Below are 16004 nucleotides of genomic sequence, written 5' to 3'. Positions count from 1 at the left end.
CACGCGTTGCTCATCTAGAAGTTAATAAACTATTGACGAGTTGCCTAAATCAGTATTCAATTGGGATAGTCAGCTGTTTAAAAAACGCGAATATGAACATTTGGTCTAGTATGCTGGCGTCTGCTGTCAATGCCAAAGTGATTGACACGCGGACACTATTGTTGTTAGGTTAGTGGGTTGTTCAGTACAGGGTACGCGTTCTGACATAGGATTATTATAGGAGGCAACGCGGAGTTGCAAATGAATTTCGTTGGCCAGCTTGTTCTTTCAGGTCAAGATACATACACAGTTAAATCGTCTGGCTCTATAGCGGCAAACGCATTTGGACTGGGTTACTTGCATCTCTCAGTGCTTGAGAGAGATCAGGAAGGTATTTCATAATTGTCAGTTGATTTAGCGCCACTAATAGGACAAGATGTTATTCTGGAACTCGACATATATACGCTGTCGAGAATTTACGAGAGTTACGCAGATATAATAATATCATTAATACAACGATCAAATTTCAAAATGGAGCATATGTTTGTAGTGACAATTCTCGATTGGGAGCAGCCTCGTGGGTGGATCCGAAGTCTTGCAAAATGCATACGATTTCTCAAATTTTCAGTTTTTGAGAATGCGGACCAAGACATTATTGATAACAGTTTTACCAAATGTAGGGGATTTAGTTCTACAAGCTGATATGCAAGGTTTTACTGACAAGACAACAGGTGCCGAACGATATCAGAAACTTGCCAGTACAGTCTTCAGTGAATCGCCGAATACTGCAACTATATCAAACGTTGCAATGCCATTGAAGAAAGGTGAATATGATGCGCCCCTTGGAGTGGAACTTTTGGTTGCAGTTATGAATTCAGAGAAATTAGAAATGTTGGAGAAACAATTGGGTAGAAAAGACGACGAGTTTGACTTTATCCAGCAGTTTTTAAGAACCATATTACTTAAACGTGTGTTTATTTTGATTTACTTGGAGTCATGCAGTGCTAATTTATTTAGACGGAGCATCATTGGTATACCTGTCATCAAGCTCGCGGACATTATTTCCATTACTTTTCTACGCTTTATCACCATCAATATCGTTATCGTCGCAATCGGTGTCAACTGCAATAATAGAAGCGTCAAAGAAGATAAGGCCAAACGTCGTTGACCGAGATGCTATTCTTATTCCTCCAGGATGGGACTCATGGAGCAAAATCGAACTAATAAACGAGGGGTTTGATGTTTCTGGCGTTTCGTCAGGTTGGGCAAGCGATGTACTAGATAGAGACGGAGACGCGGAAGGGTTTATTGAAGTCTACGAAGAGAGCGCACATGCATTTGCTGGCGGAACTGGAGGTCATGATATAACTATTGACGTCGAGCCATCATTAGAATTATTGTCTACTGATGACCAGAAGTTTCTCAAGCATCAACTAGAAGAAATGAATCGGAAGAGTGCTGAAGCCATATGAACATGAACGCATTCTGCACCATTAGTTTTTTACAGCACTCTCTCTGTACACTACCCTCATCTTGCTCGCCGTGATCGAAGGTAGAAAAATTCAATTAACGGACAAATAAACTTTCAATTCGAAACCCTAACTTAATTACAGTACCTCATGATGGTTAGAGTGTTAAACGAGTAAACACAGTCGTTCTTGAGCTTACCCGTGCTCAAATTTGCTGCACTCACCCTTATCATCTCATTTTCCGCTTTTTTTTTCTTTTCTTTCCCCGAATCAACAGTTCACGGCCTAGGAATCCCGTGTTGTCGATCCATCTTACTATATCAATTTAGTTTTTATCTATTTGACGGACTGAAAATCATTCAAAATGGGTATGTTGTTATCTTCTCGCTTTTTTCGACCGATTCATCGCTTCTTTTTTAAGCACCGAAGCGGTAAAAAACTTGTGACGTTTGATGCTAATATGCTTTATAGTCAACTTCACAGTCGATGTATGTAAAACTTTTTTCTGCGCTTCATGGCGTGTTTCAACGCTGCTTTTAACTTGTTGCGCGCTGCAATTGGAAGAGATTGAATGCTGACTGTTGTAGCAAATGCGTGCCCTTATGGACAAGGTCACCAATGTTCGGAATATGTCCGTCATTGCCCACGGTATGATTCTCTAACTTGCTGAATGATCAAGCTATTAACATTGCCTACAGTCGATCACGGCAAGTCCACCCTTACTGACTCTCTCGTCCAGCGTGCCGGTATCATTTCAGCTGCTAAGGTTAGTGGTCAATTAATGAGTGTATTAGAACATGTGATATTAATAAATTAATAGGCTGGAGAGGCTCGTTTCACAGATACTCGTGCTGATGAGCAGGAACGTGGTATTACTATCAAATCAACTGCCATCTCTCTTTTCGCTGAGCTTACTGATGATGATGTCAAGGACATCACCCAGAAGACCAATGGTAACGAGTTTTTGATCAACTTGATTGATTCCCCTGGTCACGTTGATTTCTCATCTGAGGTCACTGCTGCCCTCCGTGTCACTGACGGTGCTCTTGTCGTTGTTGACTGCGTCGAAGGTGTCTGTGTCCAAACTGAGACCGTTCTCAGGCAGGCTCTTGGTGAGCGTATCAAACCCGTCTGTATCATCAATAAGGTTGATCGTGCTCTTCTTGAGCTCCAGGTCACCAAGGAGGATCTGTACCAGTCTTTTGCGCGTACCGTCGAGTCTGTTAACGTCATCATTTCCACCTACTTTGACAAAGCTCTCGGTGACATCCAGGTCTACCCTGAGAAAGGAACCATTGCTTTCGGCTCCGGTCTTCACGGATGGGCTTTCACTGTCCGTCAGTTCTCCAACAGATACTCCAAGAAGTTCGGTGTTGACAAGGCTAAGATGTCCGAGAGACTCTGGGGTGAGAACTATTTCAACCCTGCTACTAAGAAGTGGACCAAGACTGGTACTGATGCCAAGGGTAAGCCTTTGGAGCGTGCTTTCAACATGTTCATCCTCGATCCTATCTTCAGAATCTTCGATGCCATTATGAACTTCAAGAAGGACCAGATCCCCACTCTTTTGGAGAAGCTTGAGATTGTCTTGAAGGGTGACGAGAAGGAGCTCGAAGGCAAGGCCCTCCTCAAGGTTGTCATGCGTAAGTTCCTTCCTGCTGCCGATGCTCTTTTGGAGATGATTATTCTCCACCTTCCTTCCCCTCCTACTGCTCAGGCTTACCGTGCCGAGACTTTGTACGAGGGTCCTGCTGACGATGAGTGCGCTATTGCTATCCGTGATTGCGACCCTCACGGACCCCTTATGCTTTACGTCTCCAAGATGGTGCCCACTTCCGATAAAGGTCGTTTCTACGCTTTCGGTCGTGTCTTTGCTGGTACCGTCAAGTCTGGCATGAAGGTCAGAATCCAGGGACCTAATTACACTCCCGGAAAGAAGGATGATCTTTTCATCAAGGCCATTCAGCGTACCGTTCTTATGATGGGGCGTTTCGTCGAGCCTATTGATGATGTCCCCGCTGGTAACATTGTCGGATTGGTCGGTGTTGATCAGTTCTTGCTCAAGTCTGGTACTTTGACCACTTCCGAGACCGCCCATAACCTTAAAGTCATGAAGTTCTCTGTCTCCCCTGTCGTCCAAGTTGCCGTCGAGGTCAAGAACGCTAACGACTTGCCCAAGTTGGTTGAAGGTCTTAAGCGTCTCTCTAAGTCTGATCCTTGTGTCTTGACTTACATGTCCGAGTCTGGTGAGCACATTGTCGCTGGTACCGGTGAGCTCCATTTGGAGATTTGCCTCCACGACTTGCAGGAGGACCACGCTGGTGTTCCCCTTAAGATCTCTCCTCCCGTTGTTGCATACCGTGAGACCGTTTCGACTGAGTCTTCTATGATGGCTCTTTCCAAGTCTCCTAACAAACACAACCGTATCTTTGTTAAGGCTGCTCCTCTTGACGAGGAAGTTTCCCTTGCTATTGAGTCTGGAAAGGTCTCGCCAAGAGATGATTTCAAGGCCCGTGCCCGTATTTTGGCTGACGAGTTCGGTTGGGACGTCACTGATGGACGTAAGATTTGGTGTTTCGGTCCTGACGGTACCGGTGCCAACCTTGTTGTTGACCAGACTAAGGCTGTCCAGTACCTCAACGAAATCAAGGATTCTTGCGTTGCTGCTTTCCAGTGGGCTACCAAGGAGGGTCCTATTTTTGGTGAGAACATGCGTGGAGTCCGTGTCAACATTCTTGATGTTGTCCTACACGCTGATGCTATCCACAGAGGAGGTGGTCAGATTATCCCTACCATGAGACGTGTTGTTTACGCTAGTATGCTTCTTGCTGACCCGCGTATCCAGGAGCCTGTCTTCTTGGTTGAGATCCAGTGCCCTGAGTCTGCTATTGGCGGTATCTACAGTGTTTTGAACAAGAAGCGTGGACAGGTTTTATCTGAGGAGCAGCGACCAGGAACTCCTTTGTTCACTGTCAAAGCTTACTTGCCTATTAACGAGTCTTTTGGATTCACCACTGACCTTAGACAGGCCACTGGTGGACAGGCTTTTCCACAGATGGTGTTTGACCATTGGGATACCATGAACGGATCACCTTTGGACCCTGCTTCCAAGCCTGGCCAGATTGTTACCGAGGCTAGAAAGAGACACGGAATGAAGGAGGTTGTTCCTGGATACGAGGAGTATTACGATAAGCTCTAAATGCTTTTTGATATTTTTATGCGTTTAGTTCAGTTTCTTAGTATAGCTTCGACTAGGTGAAAATTTTAAAACGGTTTTATCTTAATTCATTTCTTAATTCATGGTTTATGTAAAGATGTAGAAATATGGTACAATTTGGGTAAATTATCCTTACACAGAGGCGCAGACTTTAATGAGCATGATGACTTTTTGAGCTTGAGGATTCTGACGCCGGGCTGTCAGAACGGCCGTCTTTGATATTATATATACATGAACACTGAACATGTCCGGAACTTCTGCCTGCGCGTCTGTCGTTCTCCTTGTCCCAGTAATCCTGTCTATATAGTTCCCAACTCTCGCGGTACTCTGCATTGAATGCTTTTGGCAGCATGACTAATTTGACGCTGTCACCACCAGGGGCTTTATAGTGATAGTAGTAATAGTGATAAAACGGTAATTTTTGTGTTGATTTGATTGATGGTTGCTGCGTAGACGAATTTGAGGATGACCGCCGTCGATGAGAGCTACCATGACTTTGAACTTGGTGGGCATGCCCACTATGCTGTTTTGACGAGGTAACTGAATGGTGTATTGAAGGTGGTGGTCTTGGGCGGTACCAGATTTTGTAAAAGGCTAGTCTGACTCCCCTGATGGTGATCGCGACTAAATCTTTTGAGGCGCTCGACTGTGTTGACACCAGTTTCAAGTTGAACTGTCGCAGGCCCTTATTTGTGTTGAGCAGAAACTTGCGAGGATAAACCATCGTTTTTGAATAAAGCCCTGAAAGATAGAACAAGCTGAGGGTGATGATTCCAATCATGAGACAAAGTCTGTGAATAAGATGTACATATGAGTACATTGAATAACAGATGAACACACCATAGTAGAAATATGCAGTCCAGAGGACAAAAAAAGCACAGAATAGTGTGTACCTGTACCGTCTGAAACGCAAGGTGATATACTGTGACCGTAATGACTCTTCGAGAATCAACATATTTCGATATATCTGCGTCGGGGACGAGGGAATGGTGTCCATTGGATCCTCCCCTTCCTTACGTGTCTTCATAGTATCTTTGACTGTTGTGTGAAAGTACTGATGTTAACTATTGAATACACTTCTTGGTAAAAGAAGAACAATACATAATTGTGGTGGAGCAGTGCACTAAATTGTTTTTTGTCAGTAGTTTGTATGGCAAAGCAAGTCGATGAGATGAGTTGAGCCGCTCGGGGTAATGGACTGAGATATACGTATGTTAGACTGATATGTACGTAGCGAGCCTTGCATCACGTCATCCCGTGAGTACTTGCTAGTGACTGTTTTTGGTGCAGATGTCAGTGCACTTATATTTAGTCATAGTAAACAATAGTGAGACGATGATTAGTGGTATTGGTGGTTGCAACTGTTCAAAATAGATAAGTAGAAGTTATGTGTGAGATCTGTTGAGATCCAGGTAGTGAGCTAAAAGTGCTTATACTGCTGGCAATGGCGATTGATTTAGCTAGCAGAGTCAATTAAGTTTACTTTAATTAGATATTAAAACTATTCTTTTGTATGTAAACGGGTTCTAGACTATGCATTTATACTTCTTTAATCATTCTTTTTTAAAGAGAGAGAGCGAACGTAGTAGAGTCTGCGGCTAAACAGTTAAAAGTGGAATCTAAATCGCAGATCGCAGCAACTTCAAAGTTCACTTACACATTCAACCTCAAAAGCTCAATTGACCTTTCTTTCAATTGAATTTTACAGCTCCGACTTGATAATTATTAAATCCTGCACTCACTTACTCTAATCTCATTAACACAATTGTAAGTGCATATTCCTTTCAAAATCTTTCAAATTTAGTTGCCGCGACGGTTATACACACATTGTCGCAACACGCGACTCGAACAGACTTGCTGTAACCAACGAATTTGACAAAGATCACGATTTTTAAGGCCATTGTTTGCTAATCTGAACTGTTCTTTGTTTAGCGATTTGTGCAATTTTTGATTTGGACAACTAGCTTCATCTTTCCCTATTTTACAACCCTCATCCTGCTCAACCAAAACTTATAAAATGGGCCAATTACTGTCAGAACCGGTGGTGGAAAAGGTACAACTGAATAATAGAATAAAATTGCTTGAAATCTTATTCTAACGCGTGTTCACACAGTCCTCGGATCACGATGCGGATGAAAGATTTTGCTACGGCACGTCTAGTATGCAAGGATGGAGAGTTAGCATGGAAGATGCACACACCTGCGTGCTGGATTTAAAACGAGAAGACGGTAAATCGGCACCAGACAAGCAGATTAGCTTTTTTGCAGTCTACGACGGGCACGGCGGTTCTAAAGCCGCGATCTTTGCTGGTCAGCAGCTTCATAAGATTGTTGCCCGACAAGCTGCGTACGAAAAAGGCGATTACGAGCAAGCATTAAAAGATGGATTTTTAAGTACGGATAGAGCTATATTACAAGGTGTGTGGTTATGCGGATTACATCATTTACACATGCGCTGACCCTGTTGATTAGATCCAAATTTTGGAAACGATCCGTCGGGATGTACTGCAACCACAATACTAATTTCAGATACAACTATTTTTGCAGTACGTTTACTGTTCTTTGTGACTGACTGTGTCTAAATTAGCTTAAAGGCAAACGCCGGTGACTCACGAACTGTTCTTGGAGTCAAAGGACAAGCTAAGCCGCTTTCGTACGATCACAAGCCAACCAACGAGGGAGAAAGGGCTCGAATTGAAGCGGCTGGTGGATTTGTTGACAGTGGACGTGTGAATGGTAAATTTTAATTTTAGAGCTTTTAGTTTTGCTTTTTTGACAGTGATTAGGCAACCTCGCCTTGTCTAGAGCCATTGGCGATTTTGATTTCAAAAAGAGTCCGGATCTGCCGCCAGAAGAGCAAGTAGTTACGGGTGAGATGGCATGATATAATCTGGCATTGTGTGTGCTGACGAGTCTCAGCTTTCCCTGATGTTTTAGAGCACGAAATTGGGCCTGATGACGAATTTGTAGTGTTGGCATGTGATGGTATGAACTTTTGGATAGTGGTGTTGCAACTGATTAATGTGAACAGGCATCTGGGATTGTTTGTCTTCTCAGGCCGTTGTCGAGTTTGTTCGACGCGGAATCGCCGAGAAACAGCCGCTTGCTCTTATTTGCGAGAATTTGATGGACAACTGCCTTGCTCCCACCAGTGATTTGACTGGAGTCGGTTGCGACAACATGACTGTTACAATTGTCGGAATTTTACAAGGACAAACTCCAGAAGAGTGGTACGAAACTATTGCGACCAGAGTCGAAAATGGTGAAGGTGCTGTTGCCGATCGTGAACTTGGTAAGAGATATAGGGATTGTGTTGCGCGTTGATGTTAACTCTTGTCAAGCGGTCATCCGTGGCCCGCCTTCGTTTAATGGCGAGCAGCATAGCATGTTCTTGAATGCTGGACAATTTCTTCTCAGTGGAATGTCAGCCGGCAGCGGTGAAAATGAAATCATCATGCTGAGCAACGGTAAGGGGTGCTGCTCAAGCTTTACAAGAAGTTTCAGCTAATTTGTTTCAGGTCGTGCCATCATCCGCCAAGCTGGGTCTGGGGATGATGACGATGAAGAACTAGAATTGGGGGAAGATGAATCAGAAACGCGGATTGTCGACTTGGACGAGCTATCGGACGAGGAGCCGAACGAAGAAGAAAAGCCGGCGTCAGAACCTAGCGTGGACAGCGAGCAGGATTTGGCTGACAGCAAGGAGTCATGATTGCCATTTGACAATTGCTATCCTGAGTGGTAACTGTTGACAGTCGTAGTAAATCGCTTCGTCTGGGCTGATGTATGATTTCACAGAAACTAGACCTCATAACTAGTGTATTTTTTTGACTCTTGTAGTAGTGATGTGGGACGTGTTACATATGTTTCGTTTCATTTCAAGTTTACAGGAAGCATGTAGTTGATATGGGTCGGGTTTCGTAAGCTTCTTTGTAATGTACCTTATGCTTTGTGTACAAATGTGTTGTAATAACCGAAAAAATCTATGGTTTTAGCTCATTAAACCCAAACATTGTGACGCTATTCTGCCATGCAATTTGACAGAGCTCGTTGACCGTAATGCCTTTCACTGCAGCGACGACCGCAGCAACCTGTGCGATCGCACACGGTTCGCATCTGCCTCGAACCATCTTGCCTTTTATAAACTTTTCTTTTTTTGTAGATTCCGGTAAAACCAACGTGCTATTGGCTTCCTTTAAATATTTTGTCGACGCATGCGAAGGTCTGATCTCGCACCATGGCGCGTCAGTTTCAAGCATGACTTTATCCAATGGGATCTCCTTAACTACCTCTAAATTTTCATCCGTTTTAAGAGAGCATCCGTTGATTCCGATGCTGAACCCGAGCGCGACCAACGACTTCATTTCGTCGACCGTGCCGGTAAACGAATGTACGACGCCTAGTTTCGGCAGGTTCGGCAGTCGTGGGACTAGAATCGACTCAAAATCCTGCGCACAGTCGCGTGAATGCAAGAATAGCGGCAGTCCGAGCTTTTCAGCAATGTCGAGTTGCTTGACAAAGTATTTTCGTTGAATATCGGCTGGTGCGTAATGTAGTCGTGCATAGTCCAATCCAATCTCACCAAACGCCAGTATTGTGCCTTTCTCAACCCCTTGCTTGGCTAGGTCTTCGAGGTCGACCAGGTATTTGTCTGGGTCAGGGCTGGTTTCAATGTCTAATGCGTGGCACGGGTGCACACCGACGGTTGCGTAAAGCAAATTCTCTATGTCGTCAGATGTATGTTGTAGAGTCTGGCTACATGTTTTATACCGTGCTGCTCGGCTAGCTGCATTGCCGCCTTGGACTCACTCAAATTGGACCCTGTCACTAGCATCTTGACCACACCTTGATCCGTAGCTCGTTGCATGATATCTTCAAAGTCGCCTAATGCGTAAGCACAAACTTGCTTGTTTGATATTCTAAGCATACTCTCATGACTATGTTTTCCGTGATAAACACCCTGGAACATGGGGTCAGTCAGGTTTGCACCTGTGAGAAACCATTAGTTGGTTGTTGATTGTTGGTTGTGTGCTCGTTACCTATGTCGATGTATTTATACCGCTTGGGGTTACTTGCCGCAGTCGCCATTGCACGCGATACTTTCGTTTTGAGTATTTTAAAATTCGTCTGTAGTATACAGAGCCGAAGCATTCGGTCGATAGTAAATGATTTGAATTGATTGAACTAGGAAGGGTCCAGTAGTTGAACAAACTAGACTTTCATATTCGCTCTATAGAACCGTCTAGGAGTTCAACAGTTACACAGATTCAAGCACAATAACCGCAGCAAATAACAGATCTTTACACTATAAATAACGCGTTTAATTTAGGTCGAATCTCGTCGAGGTGAGCCAGAATATTTTAAAGTTTAAATATACAAGGTTAGGGTATTTAAAACGTCTTGAGATCGTCTGAGATATATACGTAAATGATGTTGCGTCTAGCGGGCTGTTTGTACGAATTGTAGTATTAAGAAGTATTTTCATCCGAGTTTGATGAACGCATTTAAGTGTCGATCATGGTGTTTCAAGAAACAGCATTGAATTCAAGCAGCTTGTCGCGTGTGAGTTCAGTACGGTCACCACCATCTAGATCAACCACCCTCGAGTCCACAATGCCTGAGAGGGAAGAATTGGACAAGCAGGTTGTGTTGTTTGAGTGCGCGTCTGCGCGGATCACGAACTTCGCGTCTTCTGAGTTTAAAAACTTGACTACGAACCGAGAGCCGTCTACAAGTCCATCATCTCCATCACAACGTATTTTGGCACGAGGTATGCTGAAATATGGTGTAAGTCTTCATTGACTGCAGACTGATAGTAACAGGCACACTGAAGTTGTATCAGATCAAAGCACATAACAGCACTTTTATACAGTGTGGCACTATCATTCATCCGATTATGCGGAGGTAAGCCTGAACTTGCACTTTCTCCGTCGATTCGCACTAACAGTCAAACCAAAGGTCACAGGTATGGAAGCTAGCAGAGTACGAATACATATTCTCACTTCCAACTACAGGGGCGTACTGGAGATTAAAAATTGACTCGTACGTAATTGTTTATCCCCAAATTGATTTCAGCAAAACTAAATTTGTTTTAGATCTGATAACGACGTCACTTTAGCATTTGAAAAGACACTATCAGAGATCTGCCTGCTCCAACATATAGCACATTTCAAAGAAGATCGTACTTCACGTTCGTCTAGTCCACTCGAAGAAGGCTCTATCGCTGTTTCGCCGACCGTCTCATCAGTCCAACAGCGAAAGGCAAATTTTGAAAGACCGGATGACACTCTTCCAACTCCAGAGAAACTTCGACTTGGTATCAACAAAATCAAGATCAGCGAAGATTCACTGGGTACAGTCAAATCACTAAAGGTGGACAACGTTGATTTAGCTACTCCGGGCTCGCCGCCTTTAAGTCCACGGGCTCCGAAGTTTTTATCAGACAGGTTTACAGCAACTGTAACCTCTCCGACGCCATCAAAATTTGCACGCGCTATGAAAAATTTACAGAATAACACAACGCCTGCTTTAAAGCCGTCTACATCTGAAGAGTCATTCGGCGGCCCACCAGCACCAGCACCAGCGCAACATTGGATTTCAGATCTTTCACGAGTGGGAGCAACTGTGCCTTTATCATTTGCTCAGCAGGAACGGAACAGAGCATCCATGGTGCCAAATAGCACACCAATAGCAAAGCCGAAGCCACCTCGAAGAAAGAAGCCAAAGCGCGTTGCTCCACCGGTTGAAGTAACGTTTCCGGTCGAGGAGACGACTGATTACAGGGCACATCAGACGCTATATTCAATGGAACTTGATGGATTTGGATGGACGGATTTGCAGTATGATGCTACGGACCTCTCATATCAGCCATATGGACTAAAGCAGACTTACGCGTCCGAGTTTGATACGGTTGTTGCTGACGAGTACTCAAATCTCAACGATAAGCATGCAAGTAGGGATTCGAAAGTTGCAGAAGATGATGCGTCTACTAGGAACAAAGACGGCAAATTTGCTTTGTGGCGAAAGTTCATGGCATCGTGGTTGCCAACGGGAGTTTAAATGGTTTGACGAGGTACAGGTGTACTGGACGGTTTTGGCTGGGTTTTTTAAAGCGTTATTTAGTTTGTAATATAGGCGTACAAATGTTCGACAGAAGAAATTGTTAGAATATATGTGACTGTGCACGTCAGCATCCATATACGTAATTTATGTAGTACTACGTAGAATAGACAGGCTGCGTGTGCTTAATGTCTAAATAGACACAGCACTACTTCTTATTACCCAGGCAGAGTATACGTAGAGAGAGTTGATTACATTTACATCTTGTTGGGCAACACTACACACACCAGGTAGGTGTTAGTGAGAGGTGTTTGCCTCAGAGCGAGAGTGCTCAAAGAACTGTTACGAGAAACGGTGAGTGTTTTAGAAGACTCGCTACCTCAATTTATCAGAGGTCGAGTAATCTCAACACTTTTACATTTACGGTACATTACAACTCTCATTTACTTGTATTACGTGCTGCGTAACTAAACCTAGGTAGTCATCGTGCGTATGACGAAAGTGGTCATCGTGCATATGACGAAACTTAAACATTGAGCCGCATTAGTGTAACGTAATCAACCAGGCACAGGACAAGAAATCATTTTACTTTGGCGTTCCTATTTCAATGCATAGACATTGGACGTTACTGAGGACTTTAGTACCACGTCAAATTAGCGTTATTAAAAGAAGCATATCAATTGCTGCAATGGCCGAGAACAGCGCGATTGGAGGATGTACCTTACAGGACCTTCCAAAGTCACATAAGTTCACGTCAATTCTGCCCCCAGATCCAGAAGTGCCTACTCCAGAAGCTTCAGCCAAAGCTGCAATAGAAGAGCCAAAATTACTACTTCCCAAAACAGTGCGTGGTGGGCTATATACTTACGTGAAACCGAGTACACATGATATGGATAACTCTGAAGTTCTATGTGTGAGTCCGGCGGCAATGTATGATCTGGGATTACAGTCTACAGAGAGAGACACAACGATGTTCAAGGAAGTGGTTATCGGAAACCATACGTTTGAAAACGAGGGAATATATCCGTGGGCTACACTATACGGTGGTTGGCAATTGTATACAGTTCAATTTACAAATGGTGAAGTGTCTGACAAGAGTTTTAGTGGGCAATGGGCCGGTCAATTGGGTGACGGCAGAGCAATAAGCATTTTTGAAGGAACAAACCCTGTAACCAATGTGAGATACGAAGTGCAGCTCAAGGTATGCGAACTTTAGTCGTGCTCTGCAGAGGCTTACATTGTCCAAGGGTGCGGGCAAAACGCCTTTTTCTAGATTTGCGTGAGTCTTATACTAGTTTCTCTACCTTTAATCTAACTTCACTAGAGATGGAAGGGCTGTTCTTCGATCAAGTATTCGCGAATTTTTAGTTTCCGAAGGTTTGTGTATTGTTTAGTAGGAAACACAGCTGATCCGACCTCAACAGCTTTAAACGCACTATCGATTCCTACGACAAGGGCACTTGCACTATCGTATTTTACAAACGAGAAAGTTTTGCGAGAACGAATCGAACCCCGTGCCGTGGTCGTGAGAATGGCGCAGACGTGGCTCCGACTTGGCTCGTTTGACATACACCGGATGCGAGGCGATCGAAAAATGTTAAAAGTGTTGGCGGACTATTGCATTGATGAAGTGTTTGGCGGGCTCGACAAGATACTGCAAGACGCGAGAGATGGTGAGTATGCTGATGAGTTCAATGATTTGGGACGGTATCGGGTGCTGTACAGAGAGATTATTAGGCGGACTGCGGAAACTACTGCTCAATGGCAGGTTTACGGCTTTATGAAGTATGCTTTCTTTCGAATGATGCATTATGGGTTGCTGACATTGCTAGTGGGGTGTTGAACACTGACAATGTTTCTATCTTCGGCCTGTCTATGGATTATGGCCCATTTTCGGTAAGTCAATGTTTAAAGATTCAATAGAGCTTGTTAATGATATATAGTTCATGGATGTATGCTCTACCAATGTGCGTTAAGTTAAGGAGTCTGACAATTTAGACTTATGAACCTTCATTTACTCCAAATCATGTATGTCTTATGCTTATAAGTCAACTTATGAAATTGACATAGCTAGGATGACCACTCGTTACGATACTGCTACAGGAACACTCCGACAATTATGTGGTGGAACCTGGTTCGGCTTGGGGAATCGCTTGCCGAGTTTTTTGCTATTGACGACCCTAAAGATTTGGACACAGATGAGTTTTTGGAGAACGGAATTCCAAAAAACAAGTTTGACGACTTTGTGTCGCGGGCTGAGACAATGATTGATCAAGACGGCCAGTTTTATGTCAGCACGCTTCAGAAAGCCTATGCGCTAGGTTTTTCTAAGCGGCTAGGATTACTTACCGTTAAAGACAATGATGCAGAAGAAGGTATTATCTCAAGTTTGTTGTCTGTTCTACGAGATTACAAACTTGATTTTCACAACTTCTTTCGCCGGTTAAGTTCAATCACATTCTTTACGAGTGGTGATCCAACTTCAGAGGTAATTGAAAAGATCTTTTTAACAGGAGACAGAGGTTATGGTGCACCAACTGCGGCCAAGACCGCGGAAGCAGTTCTTAATTGGCTTTTGACCGAGTACAAGCCGCGATTAGAAGAGGAGAATAATGTTGACGATTTGGCGCGACAGAGGCGGATGAATAAGGTAAATCCAAGGTTTATGCTCCGAAATTGGATATTAGATGAAGTCATAAAACGTGTTGAAACTAAACAGGAGCGGGATGTTCTTAACCATGTGCTTGACATGGCATTGCATCCTTTTAATGAGAGCTGGGCAGACGAAGTGCAACAACCGGACAGGTATGCCGACGAGCTGCGATTTCTTGGTGATGTACCGGCTGAAAGTCGGGGCTTGACTTGCAGTTGCAGTTCATAAAAAGATAAGCAATCACAATTAGAACGTAGTGGACCTGTTGTAGTTTTAGTGTGGTGTGGGGAAGTTCCAACATGCTAACAAAGTAAGGTTTTAAAACATCATCGGGCTAGGGTAAAACAAACTTTCAGTTAAGCAAGATTGGCTCTGTAAAGATGCAGGTTTTTTTTTTTACAGCGAAGCACAGTTTGAAGGGTGCACTATGTCATCAGTTTTATTTCTGCGTTTGGTTTGCAAGACTGCCTGGCGACCTGCTTCAAGCCGTCTGTTCCACGTCAGCCGAACCCGATTGCAACCGGCTGTTCCAAGATCATTGCCAGAAACTGTACCTGTGCCAAGGACCAAAGAGCAGGCAATAATAGCGCTTGATGCAGTCAATAAGCGATATTTGTCAACAGAGTCAGAGTCTGTACCAGTACAGCCTCCATTGGGACTGTTTATGAGAAACTTACCAAAGCCGGCGTTGCCATATGCGCAGCTCATCAGACTTGACAAGCCAGTTGGAACGTGGCTTTTGCTGTGGCCTTCATGTTAGTGTGTTGTGTATAGTCATGGAAATTAGAGTTAATAGGATTTAGCTTGGGGAATTGTTACCGCTGCGTACATGACCGGTGCTCCGATTGGGCACACCGCGTGGATCCTGTCGCTGTTTGGCGTTGGAGCGTTGGTGATGAGAGGAGCTGGATGTATAGTGAATGATTTGTGGGACCGGAATCTAGATAAAAAAGTTGAGCGGACGGCGATGCGGCCAATTGCGTCAGGTGCAGTCAGTCCGAAGCAAGCAGTCATATATCTAGGCAGTCAGCTTTTGATAGGTCTAGCAATTTTGCTTGCCCTGCCATGGAATTGTTTTTTGCTTGGAGCGTCTAGTCTTGCCTTTGTGGCTACATACCCACTGTTCAAGCGTTTTACTTACTACCCCCAGTTGATGCTGGCGTTCACTTATAACTGGGGTGCGATGCTCGGGTTTCCGGCAATGGACATTATTGATGTTCCGACCATGGCTACGTTGTACGCGAGTGGAATTTGCTGGACAATGGTTTACGACACAATCTACGCCCACCAGGACAAGCGGGATGACGTCCAAGCCGGGATCAAGTCTACCGCTCTGGCGTGGCACAAGCACACAAAGCCCATCATGACCGGGTTTACGGTGGCCCAGGTGTCGCTGTTGACAGCTACTGGTGTGCTGAGCGGTCTGGGACCTGCTTACTTTACTGGTGTAGGATGGGCTGCGTATAGACTTGGACGAATGATTATGTGTGTGAACTTAGATCAGCCTAGCGATTGCTGGAAATGGTTTGTTGACAACGTCAAAACTGGTGGGGTTATTCTTGCTGGTATCTTTTTAGACTATGTGCTCAAGATTACTGGGCTGTTGTGAAAATTGTATAGAAGTCCAT

General features: G+C 44.2%; 8 protein-coding genes across 8 annotated transcripts; 6 read left to right on the top strand and 2 right to left on the bottom strand.

The window, feature by feature from the left end:
- The first annotated feature begins 11 nt into the window (after positions 1-11).
- Positions 12-1631, top strand: V1512DRAFT_284776 (dynein light intermediate chain-domain-containing protein). Its single transcript, XM_066918029.1, has 5 exons — positions 12-168; positions 221-370; positions 416-655; positions 711-947; positions 997-1631. Exons 1-5 carry the CDS (start codon positions 93-95, stop codon positions 1449-1451), a joined length of 1158 nt encoding a protein of 385 aa, XP_066774509.1. The 5' UTR covers positions 12-92; the 3' UTR covers positions 1452-1631.
- On the top strand, positions 1632-4750 carry V1512DRAFT_219293 (P-loop containing nucleoside triphosphate hydrolase protein). The gene is made up of 5 exons (XM_066913654.1): positions 1632-1816; positions 1920-1936; positions 2036-2096; positions 2147-2214; positions 2269-4750. The coding sequence occupies exons 1-5, from the start codon at positions 1813-1815 to the stop codon at positions 4645-4647; spliced, it is 2529 nt and encodes an 842-aa protein (XP_066774508.1). The 5' UTR covers positions 1632-1812; the 3' UTR covers positions 4648-4750.
- V1512DRAFT_257011 (Sporulation/nuclear morphology) lies at positions 4750-5816 on the bottom strand. Its single transcript, XM_066915143.1, has one exon. The coding sequence runs from the start codon at positions 5690-5692 to the stop codon at positions 4817-4819; it is 876 nt and encodes a 291-aa protein (XP_066774507.1). The 5' UTR covers positions 5693-5816; the 3' UTR covers positions 4750-4816.
- A 408-nt stretch (positions 5817-6224) lies between these two features.
- On the top strand, positions 6225-8093 carry V1512DRAFT_17780 (phosphatase 2C-like domain-containing protein). The gene is made up of 8 exons (XM_066913124.1): positions 6225-6432; positions 6598-6718; positions 6779-7082; positions 7137-7210; positions 7259-7400; positions 7451-7534; positions 7584-7649; positions 7696-8093. The coding sequence occupies exons 2-8, from the start codon at positions 6683-6685 to the stop codon at positions 7986-7988; spliced, it is 999 nt and encodes a 332-aa protein (XP_066774506.1). The 5' UTR covers positions 6225-6432; positions 6598-6682; the 3' UTR covers positions 7989-8093.
- Positions 8094-8529: 436 nt separating this feature from the next.
- V1512DRAFT_257004 (uncharacterized protein) lies at positions 8530-9994 on the bottom strand. Its single transcript, XM_066915142.1, has 4 exons — positions 9704-9994; positions 9594-9653; positions 9435-9548; positions 8530-9387 (listed from the first exon to the last, which is right to left on the bottom strand). Exons 1-4 carry the CDS (start codon positions 9813-9815, stop codon positions 8648-8650), a joined length of 1026 nt encoding a protein of 341 aa, XP_066774505.1. The 5' UTR covers positions 9816-9994; the 3' UTR covers positions 8530-8647.
- Positions 9975-11853, top strand: V1512DRAFT_257001 (inheritance of peroxisomes protein 1-domain-containing protein). Its single transcript, XM_066915141.1, has 5 exons — positions 9975-10009; positions 10070-10434; positions 10487-10568; positions 10623-10706; positions 10760-11853. The coding sequence occupies exons 2-5, from the start codon at positions 10182-10184 to the stop codon at positions 11721-11723; spliced, it is 1383 nt and encodes a 460-aa protein (XP_066774504.1). The 5' UTR covers positions 9975-10009; positions 10070-10181; the 3' UTR covers positions 11724-11853.
- A 366-nt stretch (positions 11854-12219) lies between these two features.
- V1512DRAFT_256998 (uncharacterized protein) lies at positions 12220-14679 on the top strand. The gene is made up of 9 exons (XM_066915140.1): positions 12220-12779; positions 12828-12924; positions 12971-13002; positions 13048-13100; positions 13148-13508; positions 13556-13619; positions 13667-13675; positions 13722-13751; positions 13798-14679. Exons 1-9 carry the CDS (start codon positions 12331-12333, stop codon positions 14602-14604), a joined length of 1902 nt encoding a protein of 633 aa, XP_066774503.1. The 5' UTR covers positions 12220-12330; the 3' UTR covers positions 14605-14679.
- Positions 14680-15040: 361 nt separating this feature from the next.
- V1512DRAFT_200186 (UbiA prenyltransferase family) lies at positions 15041-15985 on the top strand (the record flags this gene model as incomplete). The annotated part of the gene is made up of 2 exons (XM_066913180.1): positions 15041-15131; positions 15180-15985. 2 exons carry the CDS (start codon positions 15041-15043, stop codon positions 15983-15985), a joined length of 897 nt encoding a protein of 298 aa, XP_066774502.1.
- Positions 15986-16004: the final 19 nt, after the last annotated feature.

This window comes from Lipomyces arxii (genome assembly GCF_038497795.1).
Source record: "Lipomyces arxii strain Phaff 12-163 unplaced genomic scaffold V1512scaffold_1, whole genome shotgun sequence".
NCBI classification, from domain to species: domain Eukaryota; kingdom Fungi; phylum Ascomycota; class Lipomycetes; order Lipomycetales; family Lipomycetaceae; genus Lipomyces; species Lipomyces arxii.
Note: the sequence above shows the minus strand (reverse complement) of the source record. Positions and strands in the feature narration are given on the sequence as shown.

What these genes read in the sequence shown, in the direction of transcription:
- V1512DRAFT_284776 (XM_066918029.1), top strand. Translation starts at nt 93, where the DNA reads ATGAACATTTGGTCTAGTATGCTGGCGTCTGCTGTCAATGCCAAAGTG. An exon ending in GCGGACACTATTGTTGTTAG is followed by an intron (nt 169 to 220) that starts GTTAGTGGGTTG and finishes GGATTATTATAG; the next exon opens with GAGGCAACGCGGAGTTGCAA. An exon ending in AAGAACCATATTACTTAAAC is followed by an intron (nt 948 to 996) that starts GTGTGTTTATTT and finishes TAATTTATTTAG; the next exon opens with ACGGAGCATCATTGGTATAC.
- V1512DRAFT_219293 (XM_066913654.1), top strand. An exon ending in TATGTCCGTCATTGCCCACG is followed by an intron (nt 2,097 to 2,146) that starts GTATGATTCTCT and finishes CATTGCCTACAG; the next exon opens with TCGATCACGGCAAGTCCACC. An exon ending in GTATCATTTCAGCTGCTAAG is followed by an intron (nt 2,215 to 2,268) that starts GTTAGTGGTCAA and finishes ATAAATTAATAG; the next exon opens with GCTGGAGAGGCTCGTTTCAC.
- V1512DRAFT_257011 (XM_066915143.1), bottom strand. Translation starts at nt 5,692, where the DNA reads ATGAAGACACGTAAGGAAGGGGAGGATCCAATGGACACCATTCCCTCG.
- V1512DRAFT_17780 (XM_066913124.1), top strand. Translation starts at nt 6,683, where the DNA reads ATGGGCCAATTACTGTCAGAACCGGTGGTGGAAAAG. An exon ending in GGATAGAGCTATATTACAAG is followed by an intron (nt 7,083 to 7,136) that starts GTGTGTGGTTAT and finishes CCTGTTGATTAG; the next exon opens with ATCCAAATTTTGGAAACGAT. An exon ending in TGTAGTGTTGGCATGTGATG is followed by an intron (nt 7,650 to 7,695) that starts GTATGAACTTTT and finishes TAATGTGAACAG; the next exon opens with GCATCTGGGATTGTTTGTCT.
- V1512DRAFT_257004 (XM_066915142.1), bottom strand. Translation starts at nt 9,815, where the DNA reads ATGCTTCGGCTCTGTATACTACAGACGAATTTTAAAATACTCAAAACG. An exon ending in GTATAAATACATCGACATAG is followed by an intron (nt 9,654 to 9,703) that starts GTAACGAGCACA and finishes GGTTTCTCACAG; the next exon opens with GTGCAAACCTGACTGACCCC. An exon ending in CGGAAAACATAGTCATGAGA is followed by an intron (nt 9,549 to 9,593) that starts GTATGCTTAGAA and finishes CTTACGCATTAG; the next exon opens with GCGACTTTGAAGATATCATG.
- V1512DRAFT_257001 (XM_066915141.1), top strand. Translation starts at nt 10,182, where the DNA reads ATGGTGTTTCAAGAAACAGCATTGAATTCAAGCAGCTTGTCGCGTGTG. An exon ending in ACAACGTATTTTGGCACGAG is followed by an intron (nt 10,435 to 10,486) that starts GTATGCTGAAAT and finishes TGATAGTAACAG; the next exon opens with GCACACTGAAGTTGTATCAG. An exon ending in ATTCATCCGATTATGCGGAG is followed by an intron (nt 10,569 to 10,622) that starts GTAAGCCTGAAC and finishes GTCAAACCAAAG; the next exon opens with GTCACAGGTATGGAAGCTAG.
- V1512DRAFT_256998 (XM_066915140.1), top strand. Translation starts at nt 12,331, where the DNA reads ATGCATAGACATTGGACGTTACTGAGGACTTTAGTACCACGTCAAATT. An exon ending in CTATACGGTGGTTGGCAATT is followed by an intron (nt 12,780 to 12,827) that starts GTATACAGTTCA and finishes CAAGAGTTTTAG; the next exon opens with TGGGCAATGGGCCGGTCAAT. An exon ending in CTTCATTTACTCCAAATCAT is followed by an intron (nt 13,752 to 13,797) that starts GTATGTCTTATG and finishes TGACATAGCTAG; the next exon opens with GATGACCACTCGTTACGATA.